Source organism: Amphibalanus amphitrite, unplaced genomic scaffold (assembly GCF_019059575.1).
Source record: "Amphibalanus amphitrite isolate SeventyFive unplaced genomic scaffold, NRLGWU_Aamphi_draft 000093F_arrow, whole genome shotgun sequence".
Lineage (NCBI taxonomy): Eukaryota > Metazoa > Arthropoda > Thecostraca > Balanomorpha > Balanidae > Amphibalanus > Amphibalanus amphitrite.
Genome location: NW_024881589.1, coordinates 103714 through 121272, shown reverse-complemented (window position 1 = coordinate 121272; position 17559 = coordinate 103714). Strand labels below are relative to the sequence as shown.

Here is a 17559-nt window from a genome sequence, read left to right as displayed (position 1 = left end):
ATTTACATCTGGCCTGTTTTGGGTAACATGCCGGGATTTCAGAGCTTCGTGAAATCCTTGACGTATCATTCTTTCCGCACCTTTTGGCTATCGATATCCTAGGATTTGAGCAGATGGTAGATACGCTTCCTCTTCTTCACATTTCTTTAATTTGGCTGCTTACCAGATAAGGTAGTAGGTACTTACCAGTTGAAGCTTTGCCGGTGCTTACCATTATTGCAAACGCTTTATTCAGGTGCAATTCGCCGGCCTCACGCATGTCATGGACATTTTGCGGACTTTTGGAGCATCATTAACACCGTTACACCGCTTCGTCTCAGTCTGGTCTGGTGCCAGTCAGGTTACCCTCTCCCCTGTGGCCATCCCCCGTGCGTCCACCATCCGTCCCCTTGGGCCACTCGTCCAGCTAACGACACGAGCTGATCAGGAGATCTATGGCGGCATTGTGTGCCACTCGGGCCGCGCTGACCGGCCATCACTGCGGCGTTTGTCGGTCCATTCATTATGCGCGGTCGGCCGCCGGCGACGGACGGCTAATGACCGGCGCTGATGGCACCGCTGGACAATCGGCCGCCGGTGCTGATGTCGCCGCTGGACGCTGCTGGACGGACGATGGTGAAAACAGGGCGCCTGGGGCGATTTGATCAAGGTTCGTGAAATTCACACGTGACGTTTAGCATGTAGAAGGCCCACGGAGGGGCAGAAGTTCCAAACGTCACGTGACTAATATGCCCTCCGGCGCCCTGTTTTCACCGGCGTCCCGCTGGACGGAGGCCTGTCCACCGGCGCCGTCCCGCCCACCGCTCCGGCCAGCCGCTCCGCTGGACAGAGGCGGCACTGACGAAGACAGAGCGGCGTCGATCCGCTGAGCGGGAGGTGTGGTGTCCGCCGGAAGAGCCCGCCGACGACCCGCATCCTCCCGGTGATTGCTCACGGAGGACGGCCAGGATAGGGTGCAGGAGATACGATTGTGGGGGATGGTGGGAGAGTGGAACGGAAGGAAACCGAATGGGCAGCGTACTTTATCACTTATTTAGCTTTGCAGGTTAAAAATAAAAACACATTTTATTCTTCAAAGTTTGTTGATGTTACACGCATAGCCTCTGGATTTGCTTACATAAAAGATGTTGAACTTCAGTGAAATCTAAATTTGCAGGCAGTTGAACAGTGAATACCGATGCAGTTCATGTATGCATTATATTTGTAATGGGTATGAACTGAATGGACCCGGATTGAAGTTCTTCAAACATGCAACTGAATTCTGAGCTTTCTTCCGTGTCAGAACTCTCAATTGTACAATTGAGCGCAGCACAATGTATTACGAATGTCAGAACCCTTCATTGTGCATACTTTCATTTACAAGTCTAGCGTTCTGGGCATAGAAAGTTCTGGGTATACCTACTTAGCCATAAGCTATTGGCGCTTAGCCAATAGTAGGTATGGGCACATTCGCATTTTTATTGCGGTATTCCCATTCCGATCGATCTAAAATCTAAATCATGCACAAACGTCAACAAAGAAAACCTCTTCGTTTATAGAAACACATGTCAAATAGCAGCCTACATAAGCCATGGGCCCATGTCGATGCATTGCATAATGCATATGGGGCGTCTAGGGAAGCTTTAAATCGCAAATTTAGCTGCTATCTTTGCTTATAACAAATAAGCGTTAGTCATTAGTCACAATAATAAAAATGGCAGTATCGTTGTAGGAAGGTAGGTATCCTTTGTAGCGCACCTAACGGTATCATTTAGCGACATGTTCTCACAAACTATAATGCATATAATGCCTTATTCCGTCTATGTTCCATTCATTCTCTCTAACAACATTATTAGTTACAACAGTCACGACCAGCGGCTAACACTGTCACAAGACATTCTTCCACCCTACCTACCCCTCCTCCGCCTAGCGCCCCCGTCCCCGTCCAGAAACACATCCAGCTTCACCAGCAGAGCGCCGTCGAGCAGGGCGCGGCGCCGGTTCAGCAGCGCGTGCGGCACGCTCAGGCCCAGGCAGGCGTGGCCGTCGTGCAGCGCCCGGTGCCCGCCCCGGTGTCGGCCCTGGCGCCGCCTCTGCGCCGGCCGGTGCCACGTGCGCCGCGGGCAGGGCTCGCGCTGGGGTCGCCACAGGCGCGACTGCAGGTCGTCCGGTTGGGCGGAGTGGTCGAGCACCGAGACACGCAGCGGCAGGCGGAACGGCCACGGCAGGGAGCGGTCGTGTCTGAAATGAGGGGAGGGGTGGGCGATCACCGCATGGGATGTGCAGACTGCAGGTTGACCTGAACTGACCTGACCTTCAGACCTGACCTGGCCTGACCCGATCGGCCCTACTGAACTGTCTGACCCGACCGACCCTACTAACCTGATTTGACCCGACCGAACCTCTGACCTGACATAGCCAGACCTGACCTGACTTAACTAACCTTCTGACCTGACCAGACCCGACCAAGCCCTGCTGACCTGACATGACCCGACCAAATCCCGCTACTGACCTGCCCTGCCCTGGCCGACCAACTCTCATCTCGACCTGAACTGATCTCACCTGACCCGACCGGCCCTCTGACTCGACCGACCCTCTGACTGGACCTGACCTGACCTGACCCGACCTAACCCCACTGACCTGCCGGAGGTGAGTGCCGCCCGGATCAGCACGCTGTCACCGTTCCAGCGGGGGAACAGGCGCAGGAACATGCGGTAGCCGCCATGGTACACGTAGAAGCTCGGGCTGCGCAAAGACTGCTCCGGGCTCCAGTCGGTCATCATAGTGCCGAAATTCTGGGGAGCGAGAGACTCGTGTGACCGAGATTTTATATGGGAGTCAACACTCAATGCATTTATTCATCTCTATGTCGAGGTTGAGCGTTGTCCTGGCGCCTGCCGTTCGCCTATGAGATGGATCACTGATCGGCTTTGGGTAGCTGCACTTACTTTATCTGAGTCAATATCTATTTCGGCTTACAAATTCGAGTTCTCAATAAGAACTGAAGTCAACAGAGTACGAGGGTTTATCAGTCGACTGTCGAGGTGGGGCGTCGGACCCTCTCTAATGTTTCAGACTGTTTGTGGTGACATGCCTTCCTTATGCATTTTTCCTTCTCACCTCTATTTTCCAGTAGTAGGTGAAAATCTTCTTCCCATTTCGGTAATACACCGTGTCGTTATAGGACCGGAGCTCCGGGTACCGCGATGCCAGTGCGCTCTGTCGGGGTGAGATGTAACTAATGGTGTCCGTCACATGCTGTCCTCGGCCTAGGTGGCGCACAGGTACTGTGCTGTATTGGCCACCAAACGAGGACGAATCGGGGATCCTGCTGCTTTTCTTGCTGAACTGAAAACAGCCCGGAATGATAGTTTCAGAACATCGTGAGAACATTTGACATCTAGTTATGATGATGCTGATAGACCTATGCTTCCTAAACCACGCTAGAGTTCGAGTTGCTCATTACCATTTAGGGTTTACGATTGTGATGCAAATTGGAAGGCAGACGTCATTGTCAAACTTCAGGCTTTTTAGGTACGAGGTGTTCATGCTTCGTGATTAAACTGTCCCTAGTGTCCCTCTTTGCCTTGATTGTGTCTCATATCCTTCTGAGCCACGGGTCTCGACAGGCGGAACCCCGAACGTATTCGGTCCTCCCCCTATTGGTCAGACGATTACTGTCGGATTGCTATAAGGAGCAACTAATCCAGTACAGTTGGATCTTACCTGACGGCTGCCCTTGTGTTGGAAGTTTCTGCCGTCCTGCGATGATCCCCACGCCACAGCGGTCGGAGTGCTGTTGGTCCGTAGCGCCGGCCAGTCCCGCTGAGAACGCGCCACGCCGGGAGCCGTCTTGAACAGAGTCGAGCCCGACGAACCGTGTCTGCCGCCCGGCAGGAGGTTTTGTACGGCCAGTCGACGCTCCTCAGCCTCGGATAGCGGTGAGCGAGACCACTTGTCGTTCTGGAGGGTCGCGTGCTTCAGGTGTTTGGAATGTGACCGTTTCGTCTTGCCGAATGCGTGCTGCTTCGCCGTTTCTGCCTTCCAGGAGGTGGATGGCTGAACAGCGCCACCTGGTGAGATGTAGTTCTCCTTGACGCCGGTGGCGGCGCTGGTATCGAGGCTGCCCTCTGTTCCAATGTTTTGTCTGATCAGGCTGGATATTTGGGCGACAAAGTCATCGAGTTTCTGGTTGAACCTCTCTTCCATGGAGTCCAGGTATTTTTCAAGCTCACCTGAAATGAAGAATGATTTCAAAATACAGCCAGGTTTGATCCAAACGTCCGGGACGGAACTTGGGGCCGAGCGTCACGAAACGTGACCTCAGACCTCATAAGTATAATACGCCCTTGCAGTATCACTTAATTCTGAAAAAGTCTTGCAAGTTAGAACTGGCATTGCTTTGAGCATCTCCTCCCGCTTTACAACATGAACACATCAGCCATTCTAGCCCGACATCATTTTATCCGGTGGCCTCGCTTTCCAAAAACGCCCACTCAAACATAACAAAGAAATGTACCTCACCCTGGTATTAAAAACGTCTTTTTTGTCAAGAGGAAGTCGACCCAAGCACGTTCGAGTCACATTGGTCATACATCTGAAAGTAAGAAGATTTACTGTTGGTTCCATCATCTCATTCTCGATCGGCTGGCAATGACGAACCGTTGCAATGAAGGGCAGTCTCGCCACGGGCTCGCACCGACCCGGTGACCTCTGTGACCTTGGTCCGGGGTATGTGCACGCAGATACCTCCGGACAGTAAAAATAAACAGCTGACAATCACCACAGTGATCGACTCATCCCTCGTCGTGATTGCCACGGAGATGACCGCGGCTCTGTGACGTAGGCACGACTGAGACCAATCACAGTCAGCTGGAGAGCCGCTGTCATCCAATCAGAGCTGGAGTAGAGAGTGGTTATTTCAACTCTGACCGCGATCGGTCATTTTAGGGATCACCATGTGTGTTTACATGGGCTGAGAACTGAGAACTGAGATCTCTTTTTAAACCAGAGTGAGATCGATGCCGTTTATTCACTTGTCGGTAGATTTAAATTCGATCTTGAAATCTACTAAAAAAGATCTTAAAATCGATTTAAAAGAGTCGCCCACGGCGTTACGTGGTCTTATAAGACCTGGGTAGCAAGTAGGTTGGTGAAGAGATAGCCCGATCATGAGGACAATTATTTATGACCATTGCCGACCGTTAAACGTACACTAAATGTAAACAAAGTGACCTGAGTGACTTCCGACTTTTACCTACGGAATATTTATGCACAAGCTGGCATAAACATTATGATCTCTGGGCCTATCGGCTTCATCATGTTATCAGATGAGTCAGACCGTCAAAATAACTGAGGTGGTTGGACTAATGCATTTATGATATTTTGTTTATTTTCTTACATTTCAGTCATTCAAAGACCAAGGTCTAACGTTCAACACTATTCACTTCTTCGTCATATCTTGCTCATGGTGCCAAATTGGCATAACCGTTTCCCTTCGTGAGTATTCTGGGTCCAATTGGATCACTATTTTGTTTGAATCGCGATGAGCAGGAGCAGAGTGCGGACGAAATTGCAATGTGTTTCTCGGCTGCTGCCGACCTGACCATAATGCTTGCCTGTCACCCCTTTAAAATATAAAAAAATGGCATTTCAAAGATAATTTTAGAATGTTTGAGCGTCTAATCCAAAAATCAGCATTGAATCGCAAGGTATTGGTGAAGTTTTTTTATAAGGTGCATTACAGCTTAGGGCAGCTGGTGTAACTTGCACCATGAATGTCTAGAAGCTATGAGCCAAAATAGGAAGCTGCTGAACAGGAATGGTAATCAGTAATCACGGCCCACTTTTCACGGAGCTATGAAACAAATGACGGTAACTCATAGCGCAGACACTTTTCAGATTACACTCATTCATAACGACAGTACAATACCGTCTTTGCACAAATGCGGTAAGACGCATGGGCCACTTTCCAAAACAAACCACCGTCGTCCTTGACACATTCCTTCCTTCATTTCCGACTGCTGACAGTGTCATTTGTCAAATTGTCCGACAAAGGCGCGTGGTCGCGAGCCGTGCACCATATACGGGGCAGGACCGGCGGCCGCAGCGCCGAAGCGCCGGAGCTGAGCGACGGTCCGACCGCGGCGCCCGGGGGGTATGTACGGCGCGGAGCGTGTGTCATTAAGGTCACGTGACAGCGGGGGTCTGCCCGAGATGGATAGCGGCAGGGCCGGCGGCCGGGAGGACGGAGGATCTGAGGACGAGAGGACAGAGAATCTGAGGACGGGAGGACGGAGGATCTGAGGACGGGAGGACGGACGATCTGAGCTGACGTTAGACGGAAGACGGGAAGATCTGAGAACGGAGGACGCAAGATTTGAGGACGGGAGACGGGAGACGGAGGACAGGAGGAAGGGAGACGGGAGGCGGAGGCCGGAGGACGGGAGAGGGACCTCTGAGAAGCAAAGAAAGAGAAGCAAATATTGAGGACGGAGGCACCGAACATCGATGATGGAGGACGGTTGAGGACAGATGGACGGATGGTCAAACAATGCGCGAGAACGGCAGGCAGGTATTGAGGAAGAGGAGATGCAATTAATGTGGGAGACTCGTTTTGAAATCAAGAGACTAGAGAGTGTGCCTTCAATCATGGTATAGAAGCAGAGCAGGTTACAGCATTCAGCTACCAACATTCTTGCCTATGAACTATAATAAAAATTGCTCTTTTTTGCGGACGAGGAGGAAAAGTTGCACATCCTGCAACCAAACCGCCTCGGCCGGGCCTTTATAAGCGGTCATGTCACATACCCTTACACTGAAAGAAAAAAATACCACCCTAGTTAGTTTTTGGGTGGTGGTCATATTTTGAACAGCCTTTTACTTATGGTAAACCAGTTTACGATCCAAATACTAGGCCCAATATCAAAGGAATACTATGCAACTACCAATGCTCATCAAAATACCATGGTCTTAGTACGGTAATATTTTTTCATCATACTACCTTGAAACTAAAGCATAACTAATAAGAAACCAAAGCTCTACTAACGCTAGTATTATCCTGGTACCGCCTACTAAGAAAAATACCACCCTAGTTAGTTTTCGAGTGGTGGTCATATTTTGAACAGCCTCTTACCTATGGTAAACTAACTTACGACCCAAATACTAGGCCTAATATGAATGTAAAACCATGTGAATACCAATGCCAGTAAAAATTACCATGGTATTAACACGGTAACTATATGTCGTCATACCATGCCCAAAAACCCACGTGATACTAGCACGAAACTAGGACTTTACTATCGTTAGCTACTCCCTGGTAATGCTTACTAATGACTTATCATGGTAAAACCATCCTTTTGTCATCTGGATACCAGCTTTGCTTTGCTGGCCAACCATCGTAAAACAATAGTTTACTATGTGACATTTATTGTGATATTACCAGTCGGTTAACAGGATCTTACTAGTCATCAACCAGCATGCTTCATATGCTGTGCTTTAGCCTATCCATGCCAAATTTGTTTATCATTACGACAGCCACTTACTGATGCACAACAGCATGCATGACAGTATCTACCTAGCAGTCGACAAAGCAGCTCTTCACTTTTCCAAAGCATCTACCTAGTAACCTACATGAAATATTTCACACATAAAAAGCATTTGGCCACAAACAAAGTTACGTCTGCACATAACCAAACAACGCGCATGAACAACAATTATTACAGTTCACTTTATCATCACAATGCAATCGGTCTCTTTTCACACAATCGTTGAATGTCGCCCTTCCAGCGATTTATCACGCAACACCTTCTCCAAGGGCATTGGTAGCCATATACCGAAGGTTCGAACTTCGAAAGCCAGCTCTGGAAAAGAGCAGGCATTGATATAAGATAAACCAATGGAAAGATTGATTGTGTGTGCTGCAGTGACACTCTATCTCCTACCCCTCCCACCTTGACTCGCAGTGTCCCGTGACCTAGCTCCCAGTTTGATGAAACAAGGATTTAAGATAAGTTGTTTTAAAAAAATGGCAGCATCTAATAGAACAGGGGATTTGTAGGGTGAGGAATTTAGCAAATTTGGGACATTAGGCCAGAGGCTGGTTCAGGTAAAATGCCCTATAATGAATTAATTGCCATGAGGTGCAGTGTTGAGTGTTGGCAATAATTCAAAAATTCTACTCTTAACCAGCGCCCCACTGGGGTATGTTCTGTAACGCACTCCACTGGGGGAGGCGGGGGCTATTTATAGAACCCCCCCCCCGCTCCAACTCCGAAACTACTGGGCCGATTGTCAAAACTGAAACGGCGTCTGATAGCCCTGGAAAAACTGTCGAGCAAAACCTAATTTTATTGACCTCGAGATCACCGTTGACGTCACAGGTCAGATCAAAATAAAAATTAGCAACGTTTTGGCTTGTTAACCCTCCCCCGTATAGGGGGGGGGGGTCGAACGGACTCCCCCTCGGTTTTTCGCGAATACCTCGCGTAAAAAGCGGCCGACCGCAACGAAGCTTTCAGTACCCTCGAGTTATAATCAATTTTACACCTACCCTAAAAAATGTAATGGCCCTGACTAATGACCTTTGACCTGTGACCTACTTTTCGAGACCATGTTTGGCCGGAATCGCGATTCGGCGTATGTCGGCTCGCATTTGCCGCGCGTTTGCAGTCCTTTCGTGGTTTCAAGCGTTCAAACATGGGATATGATGCTGCTCCCATGCATTAGGGTGGATGTCAAGGTCACCAGAAGGTCAGGTCAGTTCATTGACCTTTGATGACCTCGGTTTACTTTTTCGAGTTTTATCAGCATCTTTCTAGGCTAGTTTTTTTAGCTGATTTCGAATTTAACAACCATATATGAACATTTACGAAGTAGTTTTGGTGCCTTCGTAACATGTTACGAAGCTGTCAGAGGCGGTTGCCACCTAGTGCACCTACTACGAATACCCGGCAAAACCCTTACTGGTTGACCTGACCTGACCTGACCCGACCTGGCCTAAATGCATGAAGACATCATCTATGATCATAGCTAACATGATATTCGTGATCAGTTCCCTAAAAAACCCAATAGCAGCCACGTTTTACGACGTTCTAACAGGTCCCAGTTTTCCCCACTTTTGGGTCATTGACCTGACCTGGAAGGTCAACCGATGACCTAGGACCGACGACCTAGGATAAAATTGGGTACCATCGGCTTTCTCTCGTCACGGGCAGCACGCTCGTTTTTTCCGCGAAGCTCTAGCTCAATCAGGGGCGAAACGGCAAGGAGGGGGTTCAACGGACCCCCCCTTAAACGTTCGTGGCTGGAAAAACACCAATACGGGCGAGGGTTAACCCCCACCCTACTGTGGGGAGGGCTATTCATAGCCCCTCTCGTGTTTACGCAATATCTTTAAAACCGCTGGACGTATCAAAACAAAGCTTTTAGGACCTTCGGCTGCATCAATTTATTTGACACCTTGTGCACTAATAAAATTTTCGTAGCTACTATAGATCGGCCGGAAATGACGCCAGAGTGACATCATGTTCGGCCGATTTTGATGCAAAGCATTGAACAACGGTAATCGCTCTCAAGATCTGAGTTTTAACCCGGCAAGCGGTGGGCCTCCCGGCTACCTTCCGCGCGGTGGGAGGGGGGGGGGGATTTTTGACCCCCCCCCCCCCGAATCTCCGAAGCTACTATGACGGATCGGTAAAATTTAAATGGCGTTCGATAGCCTTGTTAAATTTGTCGAGGGAACTTCAATTTCATTGACCTCGGGGTCACCGATGACATCACAGGCCAAGTCAAAGATAAAATGTTTCACCGTTCACGGGTCTTTTAAGGAATGCGCTGCAACATCGAGTAAAGGGCATTTTGTCAAAAATCAGCGATAGGGCGTGAGTTGCCTATTATACGAGCATATGTTGCTATTGGAGGTCACTGATAATACCAGGTCCGATCACCAAGGGTCAGCACATGAACCTATCTTTACTAAGTAGGGTTGTGCGATGCATGTTTTATGGCCAATTTTTCATATTCGCCTCAATGGTGTTGGTTATAAGACCATCAGGGACGGTTTTTTGGTCACTTTCTGGTGGAGGTCAGGTCAATGTCAGGTCAAAAAGGTCAAATTTCAGGTCAAAGTTGATAGTTTCGCATAAAATTGGTATTGATTCGATGCCACTCGTCACGGCGAGTCTAATGGTGGTCTTTGTTTTGCGCTTTGTGGTCTAGAATTGCCAAAATCGAGTTTGAAAATTTGACGTCATTAATTTTGAACAGTTTTTTTTGTTATAACTTGGCAAAAAGGAGTTATCGATCTAATACTTGGAACGTGAATAGAAGTCCATAGTGGCTATTACATATATTCCGTTTGTTTCGAAAATCGAAAAACTTTTGGGATTTTTTGGCTATTATATCTATTTCTTTTTATTTTTGGGGTCAACTTCAAAAACAAAATCGAGAGAACAGTATAGTAGCCCTGGTAATTCTACACATTTCATGTCTTGAACATTTTTATGCATAATCAAATTTATAGACCTGACAGCTCTTCCCGCGAAGCTTTTTTTTTGGTCGACAATGGCAGAAATGACGTCACTCCGACGTAGCGGCCAACTTATCATAGCCTTTGGAAAAAAAAATTGGTCACAATGTGCAAAAGGGTACTGAAAGTTTGGTGAAGATCGGCGCAGCGGTTCTGGAGATATATCGAAAAAAAAACTAAAGATGGATGCAAAAAATGCCCCCCCCCCCCACCGCCTTGAGGGTTAAGCTAGATCCTTTTTTTTGCATGGGTGGACTCTACAGGGCTACCAAACTGATTTCGGACTTTCGAAATGTTGAATATTTTGAAAATTATAAATATAAAAACTCAGAAATTGTATTTTTTATTTTTTTACATATACGTTTCTGAATGAAAAAAAGCAGAATATGACCACGTTTCCATGGGCATCACTGATCCGGATCAGTAAAAATGGATTAGCTAATCCAGTATAGTTAGACAATATATGAAAATGAAAATAAGGGATTAACTGATTATATAAGCCTAATCCACTTGGAATTATATCATGTAACGAAGAGTTCGAGAAATATAATACGATTTAAGTTTGCTGATCCGGATCAGTGATGCCCATGGAAACGGGGTCTATATGTGTTTGAACACATATGCGTTGAATATATGTGAACTTCATCTGACAAACACCTTTTTTGTTGAAAAATGTCAACTTCAAAATTTGACCATTTTTGACCTAAAGTGACCTGACCTGACCTCAGCTATATTCAGCTAAAATGGCCTAAACTGACACATACAACACTGATTTCGATATATATGGCCTACATGAACCATAAAACATGTCTCACGTCACCGATGCACGATATAAAGCTTTCGTGACCTGGGATGAGATGGCCTTGACCTGAAAAATTCGAAGTACAAGTTCGGTACCCTCAGGTTATGTTACGCATATATTCACGAGTGTGCAAACAAAAAATGAGCCTGATCTGATTTGTTGGCCGGCGCCCAGAGTGCCAAGACGCTGATATTTTTACTTTGACCTGACCTGTGACGTCATCGATGACCTCGAGGTCAATGACATTAGGCTTCGCTCAACAATATTTCCAGGGCTACCAGGGGCCGTTTGAATTTTGACAATCGGCCCAGTAGTTTCGGAGTTAGGAGCCCCCCCCCCCCCCACTGTAACGTGCTGTAACGTGCTGTGGGGCGCGTTAGAGCACATACCCCAGTGAGGCGTGGGTTAACAAATAAAAAAACACGTTGATTTCCGACGCTGGGAAATGCCCGCAATGATACCCACCCCACCACCCTCCCCCTACCCGGTCCAACAGGGTCTCAAGGAAATTCAACAACATGAACCGAAACAAAGGCTGCGATCTTTGCTGGAAATGGCACTCGTGAGATAAGTATTATTATGCTGAAGATACAACGACTTACTTGTTATTTCCGAGTATCCTCCACCGTCAGCTACGCTAACCACCCACACAATCACCGTTCAAATATTTAAAACCACGGAGCACCTTCACAACGCCGGCGCGCGGCCGGAACTGACATGGCGGCGCCGCTGCAGCAGAGTCAGACGCACGTGGATTGTTAGTAAGGGTGTAGTGTTGTCATGGTGTTGCCATGGTATACCTTACCATAGCAGCAGAAGCACACCCAGGGAACTGTTGCAAGAAATTTCTGGCCTTTCGTCCATAAAACTATTAATTGCTCAGGGTCTCAGCTAGTCCTTGGATGACGCTCCTTCCAACATATCAAAAATTGGCAAACACCTCTATGGAAAGGAGGAGACTTGATCGCCGAATTCACATGCTGGATCCGCCCGTGGAAAGGTTGATTTTACTATGGTAGGGAATATTAGCTTACGAGGGTATCTACTAGCCTCAGGTGGTTACCACCTTGTAAACTGGGGTACAAAACCACCCCTGATAAACGTAACCATGGTAATATCAACATGTCAAGGCAGGATAGTATTCAGCACCATAGTAGGCTGGTAGTAATATGATGGTAGGCTGATGGTAAAATTTACCAAAGCTAGTAACTTAGTAAATTGATGGTAAAAACTTTTTTCAGTGTAGTCGGTCATTCATCCATGTCCCGTCCCTGCACTCAGCAGTCACACATCCGGTACCCACACCACCGTATCACCTGGGTTGCAGACGCCCTTGAGGACGCGGTAGGCGGTGGAGCGGACCGTGGCCTGAAACTCCTTAGCCTCCACTTGACACATGCTGAAGGTGCGGTCGTAGCCGTCCGCCTCCGGATCGGCCAGCACCTCCGCCAGCGACGGCTCCTCTGGAACAGTCAGAGACACACGCGACATTCACAAACGCTGCAATCATCACGACTCGTGTTTCAGGCTAAATATTATTTACGACTGTTGTACCTAATATGTTACTACAAGGCACATAGGACTTTCCTGATTATCTTTGAGGATGACTATCTTTTATTTGATTGAAATATCAAAAAATGTACTGTACCAAAGTGAATGATAATAGGGAACATATCGCTGCTATGCCTTGATGTTTTTCTCTCGGCTGTTGATTATATTTGAGAAACAACTTAGCGGCGTATGCTGTATATGTCTTCATTTTAGTTCGAAGGTAAAAGTAAGCCCTCCATTACCTGTTCCACTAGGCCTAATATATGGACACTAATATCGCTACGCACTCAAGCTGTCCTCACCAAACCCCTTTGGCTGCATACAGCGGGGTTTTGCGCCTGGTTTTAGCACCTCTCAGCCCACGTCAGACTCCGCTTATGGCACGCGACCTGTAGCGCCGCTGTCAATACCGGTCACCCCCGGTCGGTAATGGGGCATCAGTCTCACCTTCCGTGTTTATAGTCGACAGGATGTTTATTCGATGTGCCTATCGACACGGCTCTGATTTATTTTATTTGCAACGATCAGTGAGGCATTTCAAGAGCTGCAACCCGGCGGACTGGGCTATGAAGATCGTACTGAAATTGATGAAGCAGAACCAAGCCTTTATATGAAACCAGGGGCCTAGAGCCTTGCATGGAACAATCCTGTACGGTGCATAGTCTTGCATAGAACACTGTATAGTACACTTAGTACTTTGTAAGCACAATCGAGCTTTTGCAGCTCAGACAGAGTACCACCACTGTCTGACTCCAGACAGTTTTAGAGGTGAGCGGCGCTGTCTGGTACGCTGTCTGCTGTCTCGTGCAAGATGCACTCACCTGACCTAACTATGTTTGGTGTTGCGACCAACCAATATTACATATAGGAACACACAGAGCTCATATTACATTTATAGCGCAGCGGTTAGCTTTCAGGGATAGCCAAGTAGCAGCTGCAGCTCACCACAGCTGCCGGAACTGTAAAGGCCTCGTCACTCGTCACACAATACAAACACCGGCCTTGTAGAGTGCAGCAATACAGTGTGCACTGTACAGCGTGCAGCTTGCACGATGCACATAACACATGGAGTTCAGAACCTACCGTAATTCAACGCACTTCATGAAGAAACATCACTTGCTAGTTGCTACACGGTACTTTATTTGCTATTTGATACCTGTGACACACACATTTCACCTTGAACGTCAACGATGAGCATTGCCTTTAGCTTCTATGAATATATATTGTGCACTGTATAGGCTACCAGCCATGCCAAGATTACCCATTGTACATATGTTGCCTGCTAAACACTGGGCATCGCGTATTGTGCACATATGCACCGTCATTGTTTCGAGCACAAAGACCACGGTATGAAGAGAGGCATCCCATGCATACTTGCCAATCGATACGCGCGCAGGCCCACCCTTACAATACACAGCCGTCAGCCAGCCCTACAGTCTTTGCCAGAAGAGTCGATGGGGCAATGTGAGGAGGCTACAAACTAATATGAAAGCATGGTTCAAATGTTTTTTTTCACAAAAAGGCCGATCTTTTTTGTTTTCATGGTGTCAGGGCTGAGATGAAAAATAAGTGGTCTAACTAAATCCGGTGAGAAAACAGGATTTGGGGGTACTCTAGGTTTGTCTCCTTCAGTCTCTGCCCCCCCCCCCCCCCAGTGAAAATTCCTTAGACGAGGCCCTTGTATGTACATTCCAACACCGTGGCAATAATGCAAGCTCTGCGGCGCTGCGCAATCCTTGTACCTAATTCCTGTTTACCACAGCATAGCTGCGAGTATGGCAATTCCACGCCATGCAAAATTGCAAAATTCGTGGCCAACCACCGCAAAACCACAGGAGCGTTAATGATATGGCATCAGTCATGTTGGTTTGGCAATCTGCACTCTCCAGCATCAACGGAAATGGATGAAATAGCATGAACTGCTAACGACCAAAATTATACCCGGGACATTTCCTGTATGTGACAGCTATAGGACATAAGACCATGAGCATCTTGTCAACAAGTCTTATTTAGGTGCAGATGCCAAGAAAGGGTTATGATAGGGGTTATGAAAGGGTTGGTTATGATTATGGGGATGCAAGCAAAGAAACAATATACCTACATTTTGTTCCATTGTGAGTTAGTAATAAGTTGTACCATCTCATCTCAAATCAAAATGCCAGCAAAACTATTCACATTCTTGCTTGAGTCCAACCCTACATCAACCTTGATGAGCTCTTTTGACTCCTCAAATAAGTGGATCTGTATGTATAAATAGTTCAAAACTTTGTCGCACCACCTTACGGGAGCTTACGCCGTTGTACTCCATCGCTCGAGCTATACTGCCCTATAAACGTTTATTTTTGTTTTGCCATTCGTGCAATAGCAGCGCGAGCTCCGAGTAGCGGCATATGAAGCCCGATTAGATCAATCGCTGTGACATGCTCCATTGGTATTGGCTGTAAATGAGTCACAAAGTGCCCCAAAGTGCTCCTTATAAGGACGCTGCGGTCTCTCTGGTACATGAAATCCAGTCACGCAACATCGGAAATGCCATCATAATTTATTTGTCGCTCAAGCTTCAATGGTTCAGGCGGATATCATTGCGGGCTTGTTCATGTCAGAGGCAGTAAAACATGACAGCGTGTCAATTGATATACGTAAATATGTATTTTTTATATTTTTACTACATTAATAGTTATATCTAATATGGCAGACTCTGCCTCCCCTCGCGGCGTAATGCCAATGCACGCATCCCTCAAAATAAGGAAACAAATGGCAGCACCATTGAAATAACATGGAATGCTTCCAAAAGATGACCGTGAACATCCTCGTGGCTCGTGCCTCTGAGCCGTATTAGTCACTCGTGGCAGCACAAATGGCTCTATATTTATGCAGCTAGGCACGGTGGCGTCATACCTCATTTTCCCAACGGCTGATTCGAAAGCACTTGAAGTGGCAGCAAAATGAAACCTCATATTTTAGGTGCTATCTGTATTCACACTGTACGACAGCTCATGCCTCATGACCTCTCCCCCGGTGAATATTTCAGGTGAAACACCAGCGATACCTACATACGGTGAAAACCTATCAGCAATCTCGGGCCGTCATAAGCGTGGAGTGCTGTCGCAACTCATCAGACATGCGTGGTCATAGATCAACGGCGCAGAGTGGGCCTGACGCTCCTGTCCGTCCAGGCAGATATTTCCGGCTGTCCGTCCAGCCGTCCAGCCATTCCGGCCAGTCGTTCCGTCCAGTATTTCGTCCAGCCACTCTGGTCAGGCGTCAACCACTATGTCCAGTAACTCCGCCCAGCCCTTCCTTGAGACACTCCGCCCAGCCACTTCGCACAGCCATTCCCAGTCATTCCGTCCAGCCATTCCCAGCCACTCCGTCCAGCAATTCCACTCAGCCATTCCGTTCAGCCATTCCGCTAAGCCATTCTGTTTAGCCATTCCATCCAGCCACTCAGCCAGCCAAGTCTAACCATTCCACCTCGCCAATCCGTCCAGTCAGTTCATCCATACATTCCGTCCAGCCATATATCCAGCCACTCCGCCCATTCATTCCGGCCAACCATTCCGGACAGCGCCGACCATTCATCCTTCAGGAATTGAATCACGTCAGATTCCGTCACCGCCGCTGATCTGCCACTGCTCTCCGACATCTGTCAGCCGTCACCGCCGCTCGCGCAGTTGACAGATCTGCCACATGACTGATGTTCAGGCTACGCAACGGAATCGAGTGTACGACGGCGTTATCCTACGGCTTATCACGCCGCCTCAAACCCCACCGTCCAGTCGAACACTATCGTTGGCATCTTCGGTCCCCCGTAGCGTCGCACAGCAGCCGTTCACGGTTTCCCACCCGTTCACAATACTCCTCACTCAGCATCGCGCTGCACGACGTTCCTCGGAGCTCCACAGGGTCCATAACGCCTCACAGCCCACCTCACAATCCCCACAGCTAGCGACTCGGAAACAATGCCGTGCCTGAACCTCCATCAGCGGGGGGGGGGGTAAGATCGGGCCCGTCACTCACCATATAAGTCCGTCTCGGCGGCGCTGGTTGTGGAGGCGGCGAGGACCAAACACGCCAGTAGGACCACGATGGTCTGCGGTTGGTCCATGGTCGGACTGACAGCAGGGTGGTCGCCGACCCGCGGCGGACCGAGCGGGGCACTGAGTGGTCTCCGCGACCGGCGCACGGCGGTCCTTCTGCTAGGACGGTCGGTGACGTACTGACTACGCGCGCACGACCGACGGCGTAAGGCTAGCTGTGGTTCGACGGTACTGGACGGAGGGATAAGGAGGGACATAAGGGACACAGAGCGAGAGGGGGCAGGAGACAGAGAGGACAGAGGACAGAGGGAGAGAAGAGAAGAAGGAGAGATATCCAGAGGACAGAGGGACAGAGGCTCGGGGAGCAGAGGGACAGAGAGCAGGGGACAGAGGGACATGACAGGACGACGGGGGGGGGGGGGCATATCAGACATTCAGACGGATGCGAATAAGAAACATGCAATGGGAGCTAGCTCATGACAGAACTAGGCGTGATGAAATGGAGACGGTCCCACGGTGGTCCTTATATTTCCTGAATGGGTGTGTGTGTTGCTGTATGGGGCGTTGGTAAACGTGTCTACCCAGTACCCTCCCGATGTCTGTTGATATTGCAGGGTTGGGTACACAGCCGCGCAGACCTCAGCAGTGTCGACAGCTAA

General features: G+C 48.5%; 1 protein-coding gene across 1 annotated transcript; it reads right to left on the bottom strand.

The window, feature by feature from the left end:
• Positions 1 to 1444: 1444 nt before the first annotated feature.
• Positions 1445 to 17090, bottom strand: LOC122380239. The gene is made up of 6 exons (XM_043363224.1): positions 16881 to 17090; positions 12626 to 12772; positions 3706 to 4214; positions 3100 to 3327; positions 2620 to 2774; positions 1445 to 2220 (listed from the first exon to the last, which is right to left on the bottom strand). The coding sequence occupies exons 1-6, from the start codon at positions 16966 to 16968 to the stop codon at positions 1887 to 1889; spliced, it is 1461 nt and encodes a 486-aa protein (XP_043219159.1). The 5' UTR covers positions 16969 to 17090; the 3' UTR covers positions 1445 to 1886.
• Positions 17091 to 17559: the final 469 nt, after the last annotated feature.

Excerpts from the sequence above, each read along its gene's own strand:
- LOC122380239 (XM_043363224.1), bottom strand. The coding sequence starts at position 16,968 with ATGGACCAACCGCAGACCATCGTGGTCCTACTGGCGTGTTTGGTCCTC. Across the intron at positions 12,773-16,880 it reads CGCCGAGACGGACTTATATG|AGGAGCCGTCGCTGGCGGAG; the intron begins GTGAGTGACGGG and ends TGACTGTTCCAG. Across the intron at positions 4,215-12,625 it reads CAAGGGCGTCTGCAACCCAG|GTGAGCTTGAAAAATACCTG; the intron begins GTGATACGGTGG and ends TCTTCATTTCAG.